General features: G+C 53.0%; 1 protein-coding gene across 1 annotated transcript; it reads left to right on the top strand.

Annotated features, from left to right (window-relative positions):
• The first annotated feature begins 2,098 nt into the window (after positions 1-2,098).
• Positions 2,099-18,978, top strand: Phldb3 (pleckstrin homology like domain family B member 3). Its single transcript, XM_075989149.1, has 15 exons — positions 2,099-2,443; positions 3,271-3,453; positions 3,637-3,774; positions 7,828-7,956; positions 8,200-8,358; positions 10,012-10,122; positions 10,271-10,354; positions 11,158-11,277; positions 13,520-13,619; positions 13,763-13,853; positions 13,938-14,025; positions 14,290-14,346; positions 15,821-16,046; positions 16,601-16,686; positions 18,548-18,978. Exons 1-15 carry the CDS (start codon positions 2,210-2,212, stop codon positions 18,680-18,682), a joined length of 1,941 nt encoding a protein of 646 aa, XP_075845264.1. The 5' UTR covers positions 2,099-2,209; the 3' UTR covers positions 18,683-18,978.
• The last annotated feature ends 261 nt before the right edge of the window (positions 18,979-19,239 follow it).

Raw genomic sequence — 19,239 nt, 5'->3', positions numbered from 1 at the left:
TAGACTGAACGGTCATACACAGACATACATGTAGACTAAACGGTCATACACAGACATACATGTAGACTGAACGGCCATACACAGACATACATGTAGACTGAACGGCCATACACAGACATACATGTAGACTGAATGGCCATACACATACATGTAGACTAAACGGTCATACACAGACATACATGTAGACTAAACGGCCATACACAGACATACATGTAGACTGAACGGCCATATACATACATGTAGACTAAACGGCCATACATAGACATACATGTAGACTAAACGGCCATACACATACATGTAGACTAAACGGCCATACACAAAGTGAAAGGAGAAAGAGACAGCAGCGGTCAAGGTGATGGAGGCAGAGATGGAAGTCTAGGGAGTCCCTGAAGATCAGGGAGAGAGAGAGAGAGAGAGAGAGGTGCACACACTGATGTAGGGAGGTACCCTCATGGCCGTGCATCACAGCACATAATTTTGTGTGAGCCTCTCCCTCTGGGAGTCCCAGGCCACCCTGCAGCTTCCTGAACTGTAAAATGGAAATAATAACAACGGGATGTTTCAATGAACGGATAAATCCACGCGCATGACACCTGGCTCTCTGCCTACATGACCAACTCCCTACACCTGTCACTGTTACTGTCCCTATCATCTGGAATGATCTCTGAGGTGCTTCCTGGCTTGGAGTGACAGTTTGCCCAATAGTTATGAATACATATTTTTGAGAGACAAAGTGAGTAGTAACCTGTGGGCCATCGAGATAGCTGAGAGTGTGGAGGCTCTCGGCTCCCATGGTAGAAGGAAAGTGCTTCCCAGAGTTGTCCTATGACCTCCAATGTATATGAGGTGGTATTTGTGTGTCTGTACTATTGCCTACACAAAGACAATAAATAAAATTTAAAAATCGTTTAGAACGGTTGTCGATCCTTGGTGCGTTTGTTTCCCGCAGCCTCAGTTTCCCACAGCCGTAAAACGGAGACTAATCCGTCTCTTTTTCTATGGACTGTTAGAGGACGCTAAGGTGTGTCAAATATTTTGCACAGCTCTTGATGTCTGACAATCGGGTTTTGCTTGCCAGGTATTTTCCTGTTTCTGTCCAGAAAGGAAAGGGTCTGACTGTGACCTTAAACCTCTGCTCTCCACCCCCATAGTAAACTGTGTGCTTGTGGGGCACAGTCTGTCTCTGGGCTGACTCAGCTCGGGATACCCCCCCCCTCCCCTTGTCCGGCTCCCTAAACCGGTCAGGGCCCTTCCAAAGGGCTTATTATAGGGGAGGGCCCCATCTTCATTCCTATCTTCCTTTGAGGATTTCCTGGGTCTTGGCCTTAGGGAGGCTGCTATATACAGGTGGCCAAGACGCCCGGCCCTCCAGGGGCACAGGAATGGGGGCACGGGAGGCTGAGTGGGAGGTCTGGGCGCTGGGCTCTCGCTGGGTGGGGCCGGAGGGGCCGGGATGGCCGGGTGCCTGGGCTGCGGGCGGGGCAGACTGCTGGCTCCCTCCTCCCTGGTGAGCTGTCCGACCTGTTGTACCCCCCTCCACTTCCGGGCTGCTGGGGAGGGGGACGGGGCGGCCTCTCTCTCCTCCCTCCTTCCAGCCACCTGTTTCGCGGCGCAAGTCGCAGTGCCCAGCGCAGAGCCGTGGAGGAGACTGGCAACCTCCGGGGATCTCCTCCCGGGGAGGAACGGAGGCGTTGGGGCCCCAGGTGCATCCGGAGAGGGAGTCACTACGAGCCTGGATCCTGGGGTGAGGAGCCTTGGACGCTGATGTCCTGCAGGGGGATCGGGACTCGACTTCTGAACTTCGGGAACTAGGGCCGGCCAGTCCTGGGCGGAGGAGGGTTTGGGGTCTCTTGGAGGCAATCCGGGAAACTGAGGAGAGGGCTGGTGGGAGGGTTCAGGGATGACACTTGGGGCAAAGGGAATGCACAGTGTGCAACTCGCCAGCACGGGGCGAACTGGGATCCCGGACTCAAAATTCTCTTCCCAACTCTAGGTGTGTGTCACCGTCGGGAGCCCTCCAGCCTAGCCCCAGTCCCGAGCGGGTCCCCAGGAAGCTTCAGGCCACGCCCTCAGAGTGTTCAAGCGTTTGTCTCTGAACCTTTAGGTTCCGCCCCTGGGCACGCTCACCGAGCTCTAGACCACACCCCAAAGTATCAAAACCACGCCCCGGAGCCCTGACCACGCCCACCAAAAGGAATCCGAAGCAGCCATGGGGACACCCAGCGCTTCGGAGGAGGGCTCCTCGTCGCCTCAGGTTCCGGAATGCACCTCCGAGGTTCAGCCTCAGGGGACCATGCAGTCTCGGGGGCACCCAGAGGAGTCCCAAGAGCATGAGGAGCCCGAGGTCCCAGCAGAGCTTCCGAGCTGCCAAGGAACGGAGCGGCAGGCGGAGGAAGAGGAAGAAGTGGGAGAAGGTAGCAGCACCGAGAGCTGCCGCGAAGAGGTGAGGGGTCGCAGCGGGAACCCGGACGGACAGACAGACACCCAAGCAAGGGGCCGGACACAGAAGGACATATGGAAAGAGACCAGACAGAGACCCAGAGTAAGGAGAGATATCCAGAGACCGGCGGAAACACCCAGAGTCAGGCAAGCCAGAGAGACCAAGATAGAAACAGAGAAACTTGGTAAGACAGAGACAGAGGGAGTGAGACAAATACACAAAAGAGGGACGCGGGGAAGACACAGATCCAGCAACAGGGAAACAAAAAGAAGAAATGCCGAGGTGGAAGAAAGAGACAAAGTCAGAGAGACAGGGGAAAGAGAGAGATCCAGGGACTGTGAAAGTGATGCCAAGAGGCTGAGACTCAGGAGCAGGTGAGTTCATTGGGTACAAAGGCCCTTGCTGCCAACACTGATGACCCAAGTTCGGTCCTCTGACCTCCACTGGCGCTTGTGCAAAGAGAAAGAGAGAGAGAGACAGAGAGAGACAGACAGAAATTCACAGAGACAGACAGACAGACACACACACAGAGAGAGAGAGAGAGAGAGAGAGAGAGAGAGAGAGAGAGAGAGAGAGAGAGAGAGAGAGAGAGAGAGAGAGAGAGAGAGCTCATGCAGTTTGGCGTAGTAGCCAGCCTTTGTACCCGTCCTGAACTTGGAGCCCCCTCCCCCGCCCCCCCTGTATGCTCTTCCATTCAGACCGAAATGGAAGCAGTTGAATTAGGCAGCTCTTGACCCCCAGGGGCGCAACTGGTGTGGGGACCAGACCTGTTTGGTGACTGTGTGTGGGGGGGACTTCTCTCCTCCCGATCACACCCTCTCTAATTTCAGCCCGAGGCTACGCCTACCGTGCAGATTTCAGCCACTCCTTCCCCATGTCTCCCTCCTGGGGAAGGGATGCGAGGGGCGGCGCGACGGCTGCGTGGACAGCAGCTGGAGGCACTGACCCGTGTGGCTCTGATGGAGCAGCGTGTGAAGGAGTTACAGCGCCAGAAGAAGGAACTGAGGATCGAGGTGAGCATGGGGAGCCCTTGGAAAATGAACCAGTGGGGGAACCTGCAAGGCCACTCTAAGCTGTCGGATCTCTGATAATCAGGTGTTCCAGGCCCGGGGCCTCTTCCACAGGGCCATTCCCAGGCCGGTCCTTACCCCCCTGGCTGCTGCACCTGCACCAAAACTTGCTTTTTTTCTTTGCAGATGGAAGTAGAGGTGGCCCTGCTCCGGGGTGAACTGGCCGGTGAACGGGTGGCTGCTCGGCGGGAGGAAGAACAGCTGAGGGAGCTGCTGGGCCAGCAGGTGGAGTCCCACCAGAGCAGCCAGGAGCTGCGGGAACAGGTTGGTTTGACCAGCGACTTCCATCATCATTTTTCTTTCTTCCTGGCTCTGCCTTCCAGTCTCCACCATCCTGTGATCAGGCCTAATGATGACCCTTGTTCTTCAGACGGAGAAATTGGGCTCCCGTTCCTTGTTTCCCATCTCTTTCCCAGGGCCTGACTTGGATGCCTGCCGACTGAGGTCTCTGCAGCGGTACTAGGAAACATTTCATACCATCAAAAGTTTTGAATACTCAGCTGTCTTGTGCTCCCCAGCTTCAGCAATGATTCATTTAATATCCTTCTTTCATTTCCTCCAATTCTTCCTTGTGCCAGGATCCCTGGATCTACGCTAAGAATCTAAACAGTGCAAATATTCTAGGCGGAATCACACCTCAGCCCCTCACTGGGGGATTCTAGGCAGGGGCTCTACCACTGAGCCACACCCCAGCCCCTCACTGGGGGATTCTAGGCAGGGGCTCTACCACTGAGCCACACCCTCAGCCCTCACTGGGGAATTCTAGACAGGGGCTCTACCACTGAGCCACACCCCAGCCCCTCACTGGGGGATTCTAGGCAGGGGCTCTACCACTGAGCCACACCCCAGCCCCTCCCTGGGGGATTCTAGGCAGGGGCTCTACCTCTGAGCCACACCCCAGCCCCTCCCTGGGGGATTCTAGGCAGGGGCTCTACCACTGGGCCACGCCCCAGCCCCTCACTGGGAGATTCTAGGTAGAGGCAAACTGATCTATCACTCAGCCACATTCCTAGACTGGCCCAAGTTTTAAATGCTCAGTGAAAAGCCACATTGCCTGTACATACAGGTGCCACTGAAAAATGAGAACTTCCTTTGTGTGTGTGTGATTATTATTTGAGACTTGGTTTCCCTATGTAGCCCTGACTTGCCTTGAACCCATGATTTTTTGGTCTCAGTTTCTTAAGTGTTGGGCTTAGAGGTGTGTACCAGGGCAGCAGGGCAGTGTGGTTGCAGTCTTTTTTTTTTTTCCTTCCTTCCTTCCTTCCTTCCTTCCTTCCTTCCTTCCTTCCTTCCTTCCTTCCTTTTTCTGAGACAGAGTTTCTCTTTGTAGCCCTGGCTGTCCTGGAACTCACTCTGTAGACCAGTCTGACCTCGAACTCACAGAGATCCACCTGCTTCTGCTTCCTGAGTGCTGGGATTAAAGGTGTGCGCCACCTCCCCCCAGTGTCTTGTTTTGTTTAGGGGGCCTATTGAGTTTCTCATATTTGTCCACCTGCTTGTTGATTGTTGAAGAAACCAAATCTTCTGGGTGATTTTTTTATGGCTGTTTTGTTTAGTTCTGTGTTTTTGAACTGGTGTCTTTCTATGTAACCCTGGCCTACCTGGATCTTGTTATGTAGACCAGTTTGACCTCACACTCACAGAGATCCACCTGCTTCTGCCTCTCAAGACCTTTTTTTAGATTGTGTGTGTGTGTGTGTGTGTGACATGCATGTAGATGCCAGAAGAGGACGTTGGATCCGCTGAACTGGAGTTATAGGCTGTCAGTACCTGTAATACAGATGCTAGAAGCAAGCTCAGGTCCTTTGCAACTGCTGAGCCTTCTCTCTGGCACCATTATTGTTTTGTTTTGTTAAGATAGTGTCTGAGACTACATCTCAAATAGCCTAGGCTGGCCTTGAACCCACTGCATGTCTGATTTCTGCTTCCATTCCCCAAGTCCTGGGATTTCAGGTAGACAGCAGAATCATGTGTTGCCCTTATAGCAAGAGCAGCTAGTTTTGTCTCCTCCTTTTCCTCCTCTATCTCCACCCCACCCAGGGTCTATAGCCCAGTCTGGCACTGAACTTCTGTAGTTGAGGATGTGAGGCCTGGGATGATTACAGGCTTGCACTATGATTCCAAACAAAAATTGAGTCTTCTGTCAGTAGCCAGGATGTGGCTGACCATGTACCTGTGGGGACAGTTGGTGCCCCTCTGTTCTCTGTGAGTGCATGGTCACTTGGTTGTAGAGGTGTGGTGAGATTTGGGCCTGCTTTATGACTTCCCACTGAGTCTGAGGAACATCAGCTCTGGGTGTGTGGACCTCAGTGAGTCACCCTGGTCTTAAGACTCCCTTATCTAGAGATGCTGACACTCTACAGGCCACTGCTCTCCAGCCTGAAAAAGTCAGCACTGCAGCCTTATTGACACTGTGAGCTGTGACTCTGTGTGTTCAGGAGCTGCATCCTGGCCTCACAGTGCAAGAGCCCTGTCACCCTGGGTCTGGGTCTAGGATTCTGGGCTTTTGGCATTTTTTTTTCTCAGATGCAGATATCTGAGCTCTGAGCCTTTCCTACCCCAGACCTAGGGGTCTAGACCCAGCCCTCCTCCCTCAGGCTCAGGGGTCCAGGCCCAGCCCTCCTCCCTCAGACCCAGGGTCCAGGCCCAGCCCTCCTCCCTCAGACCCAGGGATCCAGGCCCATCCCTCCTCCCTCAGACCCAGGGTCCAGGCCCAGCCCTCCTCCCTCAGACCCAGGGTCCAGGCCCAGCCCTCCTCCCTCAGACCCAGGGTCCAGGCCCAGCCCTCCTCCCTCAGACCCAGGGTCCAGGCCCAGCCCTCCTCCCTTAGACACAGGGTCCAGGCCCAGCCCTCCTCCCTCAGACCCAGGGGTCCAGGCCCAGCCCTCCTCCCTCAGACCCAGGGGTCCAGGCCCAGCCTTCTCCTTCGGTCTATGTCTCTTACTGACCATATCCAGAGCCATCCTGAGAAACCATCTTCTCCACATTGTGATTTTCTATCACCAGACCGTGAACCCTGCACTGAATGCCCCTCCTCGTCACCCCTGGAGCCCATAGGCACCACGATCCCTCCTTCCTGTCTCCTCTCTATTTCTCTCCATCCACACTCCCCAGGCTTGGCTCACTGTCACACCTTCACTGCCGGATGTCCTTCTGAACACAGACGTCTGCTCCAGTCTTTCCGTGGCGCCACACGAACCCCAATAATACAGTCAGACTGAACCAAACATGCATTGCACCTATAACATTCTCTGTGTAACCCCCTGCTCAGCCCTTCTCTTCCCACAACCACATCCACCCACACAAAGGATTTGCCTCCAAAACTTTTGGACCTTTCCACGAAAGCTTGTGCCAAAAACTGTCTTACAGTTCCTTATATCTCATTAGCTTGAAATAGTGCTTGGTTTCTGCTCACTGTAGAGTGATTATTGCATCAGACGTTAACTCCTGGACTAAGGGTGTGGCTCAGTGGCAGAGCCCCTGCCTAGAATCCCCCAGTGAGGGGCTGGGGTGTGGCTCAGTGGTAGAGCCCCTGCCTAGAATCCCCCAGTGAGGGGCTGGGGTGTGGCTCAGTGGTAGAGCCCCTGCCTAGAATCCCCCAGTGAGGGGCTGGGGTGTGGCTCAGTGGTAGAGCCCCTGCCTAGAATCCCCCAGTGAGGGGCTGGGGTGTGGCTCAGTGGTAGAGCACCTGCCTAGAATCCCCCAGTGAGGGGCTGGGGTGTTGCTCAGTGGTAGAGCACCTGCCTAGAATCCCCCAGTGAGGGGCTGGGGTGTTGCTCAGTGGTAGAGCACCTGCCTAGAATCCCCCAGTGAGGGGCTGGGGTGTTGCTCAGTGGTAGAACCCCTGCCTAGAATCCCTCAGTGAGGGGCTGGGGTGTTGCTCAGTGGTAGAGCCCCTGCCTAGAATCCCCCAGTGAGGGGCTGGGGTGTGGCTCAGTGGTAGAGCACCTGCCTAGAATCCCCCAGTGAGGGGCTGGGGTTGTGACTCAGTGCAGCACAGGTGTTTCCACGTAAGAATCATTCATTCTCCTTCCCTTCCTCCTTTTCTAGCGTCTGTCTTTATGCCCCAGGCAAGCCTTGAACTTGTCATTCTCCTGCCTCCACCTAGTGAGTGCTAGGAACACAGGCGTATGCCACCACACCTGGCTGTCACCTGTTATCTTACACCGTTTCCATGGTAATTCCTCTGGAGCAGGACCATAAAGCAGTTGTGGGAGTCCTGGCTTGAGTAGCAGACACCCCAGCAGGGCCTGGGTCCTGGTTGTTGGCTTCCTTGCTTGAGTCCAGTCCCATAGCCTGCTTGGTCTGTTCCTTCAGGAGCAGAGGCAGCTGAGCCAGGAGCGTGATCATGTGGAGAGTCTTCGCCAGAGGCTTAGGGAGGCCCAAGGACAGCTTGATTTGCAGCCGGAGGACCAGAGAGAGCGGCTTTTGCAGGGGGTGCAGGAGGTGAGGGCTCCTTGGACCTTCTTAGAAACCAGATTTCATGTCTATCTCCCATTAGGACCCAAGAGTCCTGGCCCTGCCTCTTCCCTCAGGCCCAGGAGTCCAGGCTCCAGCCCTCCTCCCTCTGACCCAGAGGTCCTGACCCCAATCTTCTCCCTCAAAGCTAGGGGTGTGGGTCAGGTCCACCAGCTCATTCTTCCTCAGGTCTAGAATTCTTGCCTCCAGTCCCTTGTGTCCCACCCTCAGATCAGAGAGCAGCTAGATGCTGCCCAACGCTCATATGAGGACCTGGAGTTTCAGCAGCTGGAGCGTGAGAGCCGCGTGGATGAGGAGCGGGACAGCCCTGAGGTGCGAGCTCCAGACACCAAGGTCCGGGCACTTCAGACCAGTGTGGCCCAGCACAGGGTGAGTTCCCTGGAGCAGCCCTGCCTCCTCCGTCCTTCCCATTCCTCCATTTCCATGACTGTTCTGGAACATTCACTGTGTTTCAGACACGGTGGTAACCATTCGTGAGCCACTGGCTCCTTACAGCAGACTCTAAGGCACGTCCTGGACCTTTTTCTCCTACCATAACTGAAGACAGTGAAAGCCAAGGTGCTCACATTATCTTTCCCTCTTCATTCATAAAGGAAAGAGCTGGGATTTGTTATCGCTTTTAGATTCATTCATCCATTCGTGCTAGAGCATGCACCATACTCACGGAAGTCAGAGAGCAGGAGAACATTCTTGCCTTCTGCTACGTCGGCCCCCTGGGATCCAACTCAGGTCATGAGGCTTGGCAGCAAGTACCTTTATCTTCCAAGCCACCATTTGAGCTGTTGCTTTATTTCTTATTATTTATTGTTATTTATTTTATTTGCTGGCCCCAGCCATTCATTCATTCTGGCAGCTTTATGTTTAAAGTTTGGCCTTGTCCTGTGGAGACGTGAGCAAGTTTGACTACACAGCTCAGCTTCCCACCCGTTCGTAAACAGTTCCTGCCCGAGTCTCCGTCCCACAGCTCTTGCAGAAGAGTGTTGTCTTCCTTCTCTCTTTCCCTTCCCTTTGCTGCTGTCTGCGTGTGTCCCCGGCTGCCTGGCACCAGCTAGGTAGCCAAGGATGACATACACTTGCAATCCTCCTGCATCCACCTCCCGAGTCTTGGGCCTGAAGGTGTGAGCCACCACACCCAGCTTATGCAGTGCCGAGGGTGGGACCCAAGACTTCAAGCCTACCAGGCAAGCTCTCTGCCAGCTGAGCCGCACCCCTGTCCCTCTGGTTTGTTTGTTTTGGAGATAGGGTCTCACTGTGTAGTCCATGCTGACCTCATATTTGAAGCAATTTTCCTGCCTCAGGCTCTTGGGTGTTGGTGTTTTTTTTTGTTTTTTTTGTTTTTTTTTTCTTAATGGTTTTTTCGAGACAGGGTTTCTCTGTGTAGGTAACCTTGATTGTCCTGGAACTCACTCGGTAGACCAGGCTAGCCTCGAACTCACTGGATTCACCTGCCTCTGCCTCCTGAGTGCTGGGATTAAAGGCGTGTGCCACCACGGCCCAGCATTCTTAGATGTTATAATTATGGCATGGCTCCTTTTTTCCTGTTCTTTAAGATTATTTATTTATTTATTTTAACTCTGTGTGTGTGTGTGTGTGTGTGTGTGTGGAGAATCTGTGTTCAAGGGTCTGCAGGAGCCTGTGGAGGCCAGGAGAGACTGTCAGACTACTTGGAACTGGAGTTAGAGGCAGTTGTAGCCGCCTGCTGTGTGTGCTGGGACTTGAACCCAGGTCCTCTTCAGGAGCAGTATATACTCTCAACCTCTGAGCCCTTCTCTCCATTCTCCATGCATTTCTGTGTCTCCTTTGGCGTCTGCCTGTGGATCATTCCACACCACCAACCCCAGATGTCTTCTGGGTCTTCACTTCCAAAAAAGAAAGAGAGTCCAAGGGACTTAATGTCCCATCTCTCTCCCCAGTTCCTGAGGTATATGAGGGAGTGTGGTAAAAGCCGGGCATCGTGGGAGGGTGGCCTGGGAACCCAACCCAGGCAGCCACTTGAGTGACCAGAATGGGGGTCCCCTGCAGCGCCGCATCCAGGTCTTGGAGGAACAGCTCAAGTCGCTGGGGGAGCAAATGACGGCTGAGAGCTGGGGGCTGAGCAGGAAGAAGGAGGAGGCTGTTCAGGCCCTCACGCAGGTGAGTTTCCCCAGAGGCCTGCTCCACCCCTCACCTGCCTGCATGTCCCAGCTCCCAGTAGCCAGGTAGTTCCCAGCACAGAAGATATGTGGGGGTGGCCTGTGTTGTGGGGTGAGATACCATGATGACCTGTGATGGCCTCTCCTAGGAACGGAACCGGCTGTTTGAGCTCAATTGTCTTCAGGGAACATGTAGTGGGGACTTCTCTGAGCCCGATAAAGCGCTCACCAAGGTAAGGGATTTTCTGTACCTGCTGGTCCTCCTCCTTCAGATCTGGGAACTTGGGTCCCAACCTCATACCCACAGGAACTTCTGTGTGAGCTTCTGGTCCCTCCTCCCTCAGACCCAGGGTCCAGGCCCAGCCCTCCCCCCTCAGACCCAGGGTCCAGGCCCAGCCCTCCCCCCTCAGACCCAGGGTCCAGGGCCAGTCTTCACCTTCAAAGAACTGGCACTCCATGCTTGTAGCCCAGGCTCTTGCTGGGAGACTGGCAGTGAAGACTGTCTTCTGGCCCTCTTGCTTGAGAAATGGACTGGTGCTGGTGATCTGGGGCCAGATCATGTGTGAACTGGGAGTACTTCCTGAAACCCTATGTCTTACGTGTGTGTTTCCTGGATGTATATCTGTGCACCATAGCATGTCCAGTGCTCAGAGAGGCCCTGGAGTCACAGACAGTTGTGAACTGCCATGTGGATACTGGAAATTGAAACTAAGTGCTCTTCTTTGTTGTTGTTGTTGTTTGTTTTGTTTTGCTTTATGAAGCAGTGTGTCTTTGTGGGACAGCCCTAGCTGTCCTGGAACTAGCTCTTGTAGACCAGGCTGGCCTCAAACGCACAGAGATCTGCCTACCTCTGCCTCCCCAGTGCTGGGATTAAATAAAGGTGTGCGCCGCCTGGCTGGCTTCAGTCAGTGCTGTTAACTGCTGAGGTGTTTCTCCAGCATGCACACACATGTGTGCTCAAGCACACACACGCACTTGCACACACACCTGGGCACACACCCTGTCTTTTTGTAACCACTCCCCCCTCCCTTCCCAGCTGCTGTTCACACAGAAGACAGACCGCCAGCTGCTGGTTCTGCAGGACCCCACCGCGCATGCCACCGCTGCCTCCGCTTCCACCTCTTCCTGCCTCTTCTCCGTCCACAGCTCCATGCAGGTACTGCTGTCTCCCTGTGTTCACTGGCGGGTGTGTGTGTGGGGGGTACTCTGTTGGTGCTCTCTGCCTAGGGATGGGGGAGATGGGGAAACTTAATCACAGGGTATTTATTGTTGTTGTTGTTATTTTGCGTAACACCTACTTCTCCTATACGAGATGAGAGCCTGAAACCCAAGAGAGAAACAGTCTACTTTGATGAGGTCGTCTCTATGTACCCCTCCTGGCCCAGCACTTCTCCTCAGTTTCTGTGTGTGTGTGTGTGTGTGTGTGTGTGTGTGTGTGTGTGTGTGTGTATTTTTTAGTTTTTTATTTATTTATTTTTCTAGGTAGGGTTTCTCTGTGTAATAGCCCTGACTGTCTCTTTGTAGATCAGACTGGCCTCAAACTCACAGAGATCTGCCTGCCTCTGCCTCCAGAGTGCTGGGATTAAAGGTGAGTACCACCACCACCGGGCTTAAAAACATTTCAAGACAGGTTTTCATGTAGCCCAGGCTGGCCTCAAACTCACTGCATAGCCAAGGGTGACCCTGAACTTCTGATCCTCTTGCTTCACCCTGGGAGTGCTGGGATTAGGGACTTGTGCCACCATGCTCAGTTATATGTGGTGCTGGGGATCGATCACAGGGCTTTGTGAGGTCAGCACTCTACCTACTGAACAACATCCCTAGTCCTTTGAAAAGTTTTTTCTTTTTCTGGTACTGGGAGTTAAATTGGGGCCTCGGCTTTCTGTGATGTTTGATTTGGGACAGTTAGCTGGTGGCTTTCGTAGGCAGTGCTCTGACTTCTTGCAGAGACAGAGACGGCACAGCTTTTCCTGAGGATGTGTGTTTGGGCCGTGACTTTGCATCTCTGTGGCAGTACTGAATGAGTAAAACAGCTTCTAGCACACGTTGTTCGTAGATTCGGTCCCGGGTCACTTGGCTCCCTGGATGCTGAGCCAGAAGTGAGCTGAAGCAGAGCATCATGGTAGAAGGGGGGAGTGGCTCACCTCATGTGGGCCAGGAAGCAGAGAGCACAGAAGTGAATGGGGCCAGTCTGGTGGCAGAGGGATCTCTGAGTTCAAGGTCAGCCTGGTCTACAGAGTGAGTTCCAGGACCGCCAGGGCTATACAGAGAAACCCTGTCTTGAAAGAAGAAGAAACAAAACAAAAGAGTGGGTGGGGATAAGATTAAACCCTTTCAGGGGGTACCCCAAGAAACCTACTTCTCAGAGAGACCCATCTCTTGGTGTGAGTGTGCACGTTTCTGTGTGTGAGAATACACATGCAAATGGCCAGAGGTTAGTCTCTGCTGCTGTTCCTAAGGAGCTGTCCTCCTTGTTTTATTTTAAAGATTTATTTTTAGCCAGATGCAGTGGGTTTTACCTTTAGTCCCAGCACTCCAGAGGCAGAAACAGGTGGATCTCTGTGAGTTTAATCCAGCCTGCTCTACGCAGAGAGTTCCAGGCCTCTGGAAGAACAGCTTATATTGTTAGTCATTGAGCCATCACTGCGGTGCCCCTGCCCCTTTAAAAATATTTTTTTAAAGGTGTGTGTATGTATCTGTGTGTGGGTGGGTATGTGCACATGAGTGCAGTACCCATGGAGGCCAGAAGAGGGTGCTTGATCCCCTGAAGTTGGAGTTACAGGTAATTTGAGCTGCCAGATGTGGATGCTGGGAACCACACGGCTCATTTGCATGAACAGTAAGTGCTCTGACCATAAATCTAGCCTCCCATCTTGTTTCTTGAGGCAGGGACCTCCCTGGGTTCTGAGGCCTACAGATCAGGTTAGGCCAGCAGTACCCAGGGATCCCCCAGTTTCTGCCTCCCCAGAAGTTGGTATTGTCACCACATCTGCCTTTTTCCTTTTCTTCACATTTGTTTATTTATTGGAGGGGTGGGAATCACCAATTCCTCTGCTGCCGGGGGCCTGAACTCATTTAGATCTGACAGCCTGTGCTTGAGTCATGGCGCTGGAGAGACAGTGCTTGACTTCCCACATGGATGGATGTCTGGTCTTCATGCATACGTGACAAGCCCTTTCTGAGCCATGTCCCCAGTGTGCACATGGCCCAGTCTTGTGGTTTCCACTGCCTCCACGTGATGACATCAAATCAGGAATCCACTATGGGTTAATTTACTGATTAGAGCCTTTTCCATCCACTCTCTGCCCAGGGAGCACAGCTGTCAGCAAAGCCATTATCCTAAGCACCTTTGGGCCATGCTTCCGTTTCAAACACTTACAACCTTTGTGTGTTTTCAGGGGTCTATTGGTCTCCAGAGGACAGGAAGCCTGCCCCGGAGGAGGGGAGACCGGGCCAGCCAGAGGGGATCCCCCCGACCTTTGTCCCTCCATTGTACAGGTGAGGACTGTTTCTCCCTCCCTCCCCCCGCCACCCCCATCCTGCAACAGAGGATGGAAAAACAGCCTGGGTGTTGGCTGGAGAATTGGAGAGATGCGGGGAGGGAGGAAACATCTGGCCTCCTCCTCCTGTGCCCTCTTCAGGACCCTTGGAGGCCTCGGCTCTTGCGCAAGCAGTGGGGACTCCTGGGAGACACCCTCTCTATCAGCTGCTCAACTGTGGCCCTGGGAATAGGTGAGGTGTGAGGGGGGAGAGGAAAAGAGGGAAGAGGAGGAGGCCAGCTGAGGTAACCTCCCAATCGCTGCTTCGTCTGCCTAGACACTCGGCACTTCACCCAGACATCGCCCACATGGAGCGGCTCCTGCAGAAGGCTGTGGCAGAGAGGGAACGGCTGCTCAAGGCCAGGGTGAGACGGCGGGCCTGCTCCTTTTCTGACCCCAGCCTTCTCCTTTGCCTGAGGGAGTCCAGACCCAACCCTCCTCCATCAGACCTAGGTGTCCCGACCCAGCCCTCCTCCCTCAGACACAAGAGTCCAAGCCCTGCCCTCCTCCCTCAGACCCAGGGGCCCAGGTCCAGCCTTCCTCCCTGAGACCCAGGAGCCCAGGCCCAGCCCTCCTCCCTCTGTCTTACGGGTTGGGATCCTCACTGGTTCTCCCTCATGAATCCACAGGAAGACATGAAAAGAAGCCCAGAAGGTTCCACAGGCCCTTCAGTTCCTGCCATCACGGTCAGTCCCCTGTGTCCTTTCTGGTCTCGTTTTCCTCTCGGCTCTTACCTTTTTCTGCACCTCACAGCTTCCTGCTTTTGACACAACAACAAAGGGTCCTGCTTGACGCATGGAGAAAGTCCAAAGGTCCCAGTCTATTCCTGTTCATGCGTCAGCACCCATAGTCTTTCCATTTCTTTGCTCTTGGTTTTTTTATTGTTTATTATTTAAGTTGTGTGTACTTATACAGGCAAGCATGTATACCACAGTGGGCTTTTGGGAGTCGCTTCTCAACTTCTACTACGTGGGTCCCAGGGATCGAACTCACACCGTCAGGGTTGGTGGCAAGCACCTTTCTCAGCTGAGCCATCTCCTCACCCCTTGTACTTGTGTGTGTTTCTTGTTTTGGGGTCTTGTGTGTGATAATTACAGGCTGTACCCTGAGCTGTGCCCCGGGTACTTCCTCTGTTCCTTCCCGTATGCTGGTAGCTATCTCAGTGGTTTATACAGATGGAGAATAAACGCGCACGGCAGTTGGAAAACTCCATTCAAAATTTCCAGTATAGAAAGAGCTGGGAGCTGGTAGGCTGCTTGTCTGGCACTGCGCTAAGGTCTGGGCTCATCCCCAGCACCATAGAAACCAGTCACAGTGGCTCATGCCTGTCATCAGAGGCGGAAAGATCAGAAATTGATTGAAGATCGTCCTCCACTACAGAGTGATTTCAAGGCTAGCCTGGGCTACAAGAGACCCCCTTGCCCCATCCCTCAGACTAAGGAGAGCCCGGGAGCAGCAAGGGCAATAGAACCTTCTGGGTTGTTCTGCACAAACCTGTCAGCATTAAAAGTGCAGCGCCAGTAACATCATTTATTAAACAGCCTCTGTTGAGTGCATTGTTCCCTCACGTGTATCCCACCATGTTTGTGTGCACAGACAAGCATGTCAGATTCGATCGTCAAGGGCTGGGCTGGAACCAGCTCTGGGATGCTGAGGCACCTTACGTTATTCAGTTCAGGGACTGTGGCTCTCCGGCAGACATCTATGAAGGTGACCCACTTAGGAGGGTGAGGTGGACAGCCTGCCTCTGCTTTTCTACGGAGTGCAAATTCTTTTTCTTTGTTTTTTTATTTGGCTTTTTGAGATGCTCTCTGTAGCCCTGGCTGGCTTTGAACTTACTACGGAGCCAAGGATAACCTTGAACTTCTGATCCTTTTGCCTCCACTTCCCTAGTGCTAGAATGACAGACAGGTCATGCGCACACGTGCGCACATGCATATACAACACACACACAAACACATTTCCTCTTTTATTGGCATCTATAGCCTTTGAACTAATGGCAATTCTTCTGCCTCAGCCTCGCACGTGAGTCACGTGCCTGGTGTCACTATGGTCTGTGTTAGTGTCCCTGTGAAGGGTTGGCTCTCTCAGCCTCTAGGCCTCAGTTCCTCTTCTGCTCCTAGCTCCTGGTCAAAACGACCCCTTCTCTGTGCTCTGCAGGCCCCGCCCCCGCCCCCACCCCCACCGCGCCCTCCTGGTCCCCGGGTCCTGGACCTCCCACAGCACCTGGAACGCTGGGGCCACAACCCGGAAAGCTGTCCCCACTTGCGGGTGTCCGGGGGCTGTTGTCGCGGGCCCCTGGTGAAGATGGGTGGCCGCATCAAAACCTGGAGGAAACGCTGGTTCTGCTTTGATCGGCAGGCTCGCCGGCTGGCTTACTATGCCGGTAAGCTGGAAGGCCAGGCAGCTTCAAGCCCAGGGTTGTACAGTCCAGGTCCCCACTTCCCACTTCCCAGCTGCACATGGACCCAGGGGTTAAGGCTCCCAGCCCCTTCCATACACTCTGGAGTTTAGTCTAAAACCACTCTGTCCTAACTGCTTCTTCCCTAAGCCACCAGAACCCCTGACCCCCCTGCCTCTACTCAATAGCACAGATAACTTTAGTTTGGTTCTGGCTCCAGTTTTCCTAAGACATTAGGGAGACCAGTCCCAGGCTGACAGTGCCCCACCTGCTGGAATAGCCAGACCCCAGAACTAGGAGCCCAGGAGCCCAAGCTCTCCTTGCACGCCTTCTCTTCTCAGGGACCGAGGACTTCTGTCCAGGCTCATATAGTCGCTAGACCTCTCTCCTGTCAAGCATAGACATTCACCTCCCTCCAGCTTTGGGATTGTCACACTGCTATAATGTCCCTTACCTAGCCTCAGGGCTAGGGCCCAGTACACACACACACACACACACACACAACCTCTAACTGGTCTGTTTCCCTCTCTTCCCACCAGACAAGGAGGAGACCAAGCTCAAAGGTGTCATCTACTTCCAGGCCATCGAAGAAGTCTATTATGACCACTTGCGCTGTGCCTTCAAGGTGACATTCCGCTCATTGCCACACTGCTCTCCTGCAGAGACCTCATGGTGACATACAGATTATTAAAAATGGGTTAAATCAAGATGTGAGAGTTAGCCAATAAGAGACTAGAGTTTATGGGCCAAGCAGTAATTTAATTGATACAATTTCTGTATGGTTATTTCGGGGACACAGCTCGCTCCTCCTACAACACCTATCTCTAGGTCACCTGGGGAAAGCCATCTTGCTGTACTCACTGTCAAGAACCGGGGAGTAAATAAATGTTCTGAGCCTGGGGCTGCTCTTAGGCTCAGATGGTAGAATGCTTGCCTAGTGTGCATGAAGCCCTGAGTTCCAGCCCCAGCGCTTGCCTAGTGTGCACAAAGTGCTGAGTTTGAGTTTTAGCATCATATACACTGGTCCTGGTGGTTGGTACACAGCTATAACCCCAGCGCCAGGAGGACGGAGGCAGGTGATCTCTGTGAGTTTGAAGTTAGCCTGGAATTTATAGTGAGTTCCAGGCCACTAGCCAGGGCTACAGAGACCCTGAGGAGAGAGAGAAATTGAGAAAGAGAGAGAGGGAGGGAGAGATTGATCAGAGTCTGGTTTAGCACATGTATGTAATTCTAGCATGCAGGAAGTGGAAGCAGGAGAATCTTAAATTGGAGATCTGGGTTATAAGGAAGACAAAATACAAGGTCAGAAAATGAAATGTTGGCAGCTGGAACTCTGCTTAGAATCCTCTTTGGAGGCTGGAGAGATGGCTCAGAGGTTAAGAGCATTGCCTGCTCTTCCAAAGGTCCTGAGTTCAATTCCCAGCAACCACATGGTGGCTCACAACCATCTGTAATGGGGTCTGGTGCCCTCTTCTGGTGCAGGCATACACACAGACAATATTGTATACATAATAAATAAATATTAAAAAAAAAAAGAATCCTCTTTGGAAAGAAGTCAACCATTTTTGTTAGTGTTTGTTTTCTTTTTCGAGACAGGTTTTCTCTGGCTGTCTGGAATTTACTCTGTAGACCAGGCTGGCCTTGAATTCACAGAGATCCACCTGCCTCTGGCTCCCAAGTGCTGGGATTAAAGGCATGCACCACCACCACCCAGCTGTTTGTTTTAAAATATATTATAGATTTATTTTTATTTTATGTGTATGAGTGTTTGACCTGGATGTATTTATGGGCATTCCCATAGAGGCCAGAGGAGGTCATCGGATCCTCTGGGACTGGAGTTACAGGTGACTGTGTGCACCACGTGGGTGCTGGGAATCAAACCTGAGTCCTCTGCAAGAGCAGCCAGTGCTCTCAACTGCCAATCTCAGCTGGAGTTGCTGATCTGCAGCCCCCCAAATATGGGCTTTTAAAGGCTAAACTGGAATCCCAGCTGATTTTCTTTTTCTTTTCTTTTTTCTTCTTTTTTTTTTTAAATCTCAAGTCTTGGTTTTCTCATTCAAAAAATGGGCACATTTCAACCCCTTCCCTTGGGGTTAAAATCATAATGGACATGGGGTTTATTCAAGAATTTCCCACTTGGTGCTCAGTTAATGGGCTCCAGCTGGGTATGGTGTAATCTCAGCCCTCAGGAGGTTTGCAAGTTTGAGGCTATTCTGAGCTAGGAAGTCAAACCCACTTTCAAAGAAAGGGGCGGAGTAAGAATAAAAACAAAATGAAAAACGTCGGGCATCGTGGCACACACCACTAATCCCAGCATTGGGGAGACAGAGACAGGCAGATAGCTGAGTTCCAGGCCAGACTGGAAGAGTTCCGGGCCAGTCAGTGAAATCTTGTCTCACAAAAAGGTGGGGGCAGGCATTCTAGACCCCATTTAGAAGACAGTTGTGGAAATTGATCCAATCACCCTCTCTCCTTGCATATTCCAGAGCCCCAGTCCCCGCCTGACCTTCTGCGTCAAGACCTACGAACGCCTTTTCTATATGGTGGCCCCCAGCCCGGAAGCCATGCGTATTTGGATGGATGTCATTGTCACAGCTGCGGATGAAAACCACGCCCCTTGAGAGGCCCCGCCCTCTGAGAAAGGACGTCCCGGCGAGCCCCGCCCCTACGCGCACGTTCCGGCTTCCTGGGCCCGTCTACTTCAGGAAGCTTTCGGCTCCGCCCCTTTGAAATTCTCCTGGGAGGTTTGCTGCCGTCCCAACTCAGCTGGCCTGAGTCGCAGAGATCTAGGCTGCAGGTGGCTTCTAGCGGTGGCATCGCCAGGCCCTGGAGGCCCTGCTTGTGGCAGGAGGAAGATTACAGGGGGCGGAAGGAACTATTTATTGGTGCTCCTCTGATACAGAATTAAATATGGTGTAAAAACAGGATTGCTGGTGTGGATTCCAGCGCAGGCACCCTGGGGCCCCTCTGCCCCTAGACGGGATCCCCTAGCCAAGGGGTTATCTAGCAATGGAGACTTTCAACCCTTAAGGTCAGGGAGAAGAGGTGGGCAGACACGTGGCCTTAGGGGTTGATTTGGGACTGTAGTCTAGTTTTATCTGCCTCCACGCATTCAAACATAGGAATTTCTGCATGCCCTCATTCCTGGATTTTCCTCATGCTCTGACCTCTTTCTTTT

This window comes from Microtus pennsylvanicus, chromosome 1, assembly GCF_037038515.1.
Source record: "Microtus pennsylvanicus isolate mMicPen1 chromosome 1, mMicPen1.hap1, whole genome shotgun sequence".
In the NCBI taxonomy this organism is placed as follows: domain Eukaryota; kingdom Metazoa; phylum Chordata; class Mammalia; order Rodentia; family Cricetidae; genus Microtus; species Microtus pennsylvanicus.
The sequence above is the reverse complement of the archived record's forward strand: the minus strand, read 5'-3'. Positions and strand labels throughout refer to the sequence as shown.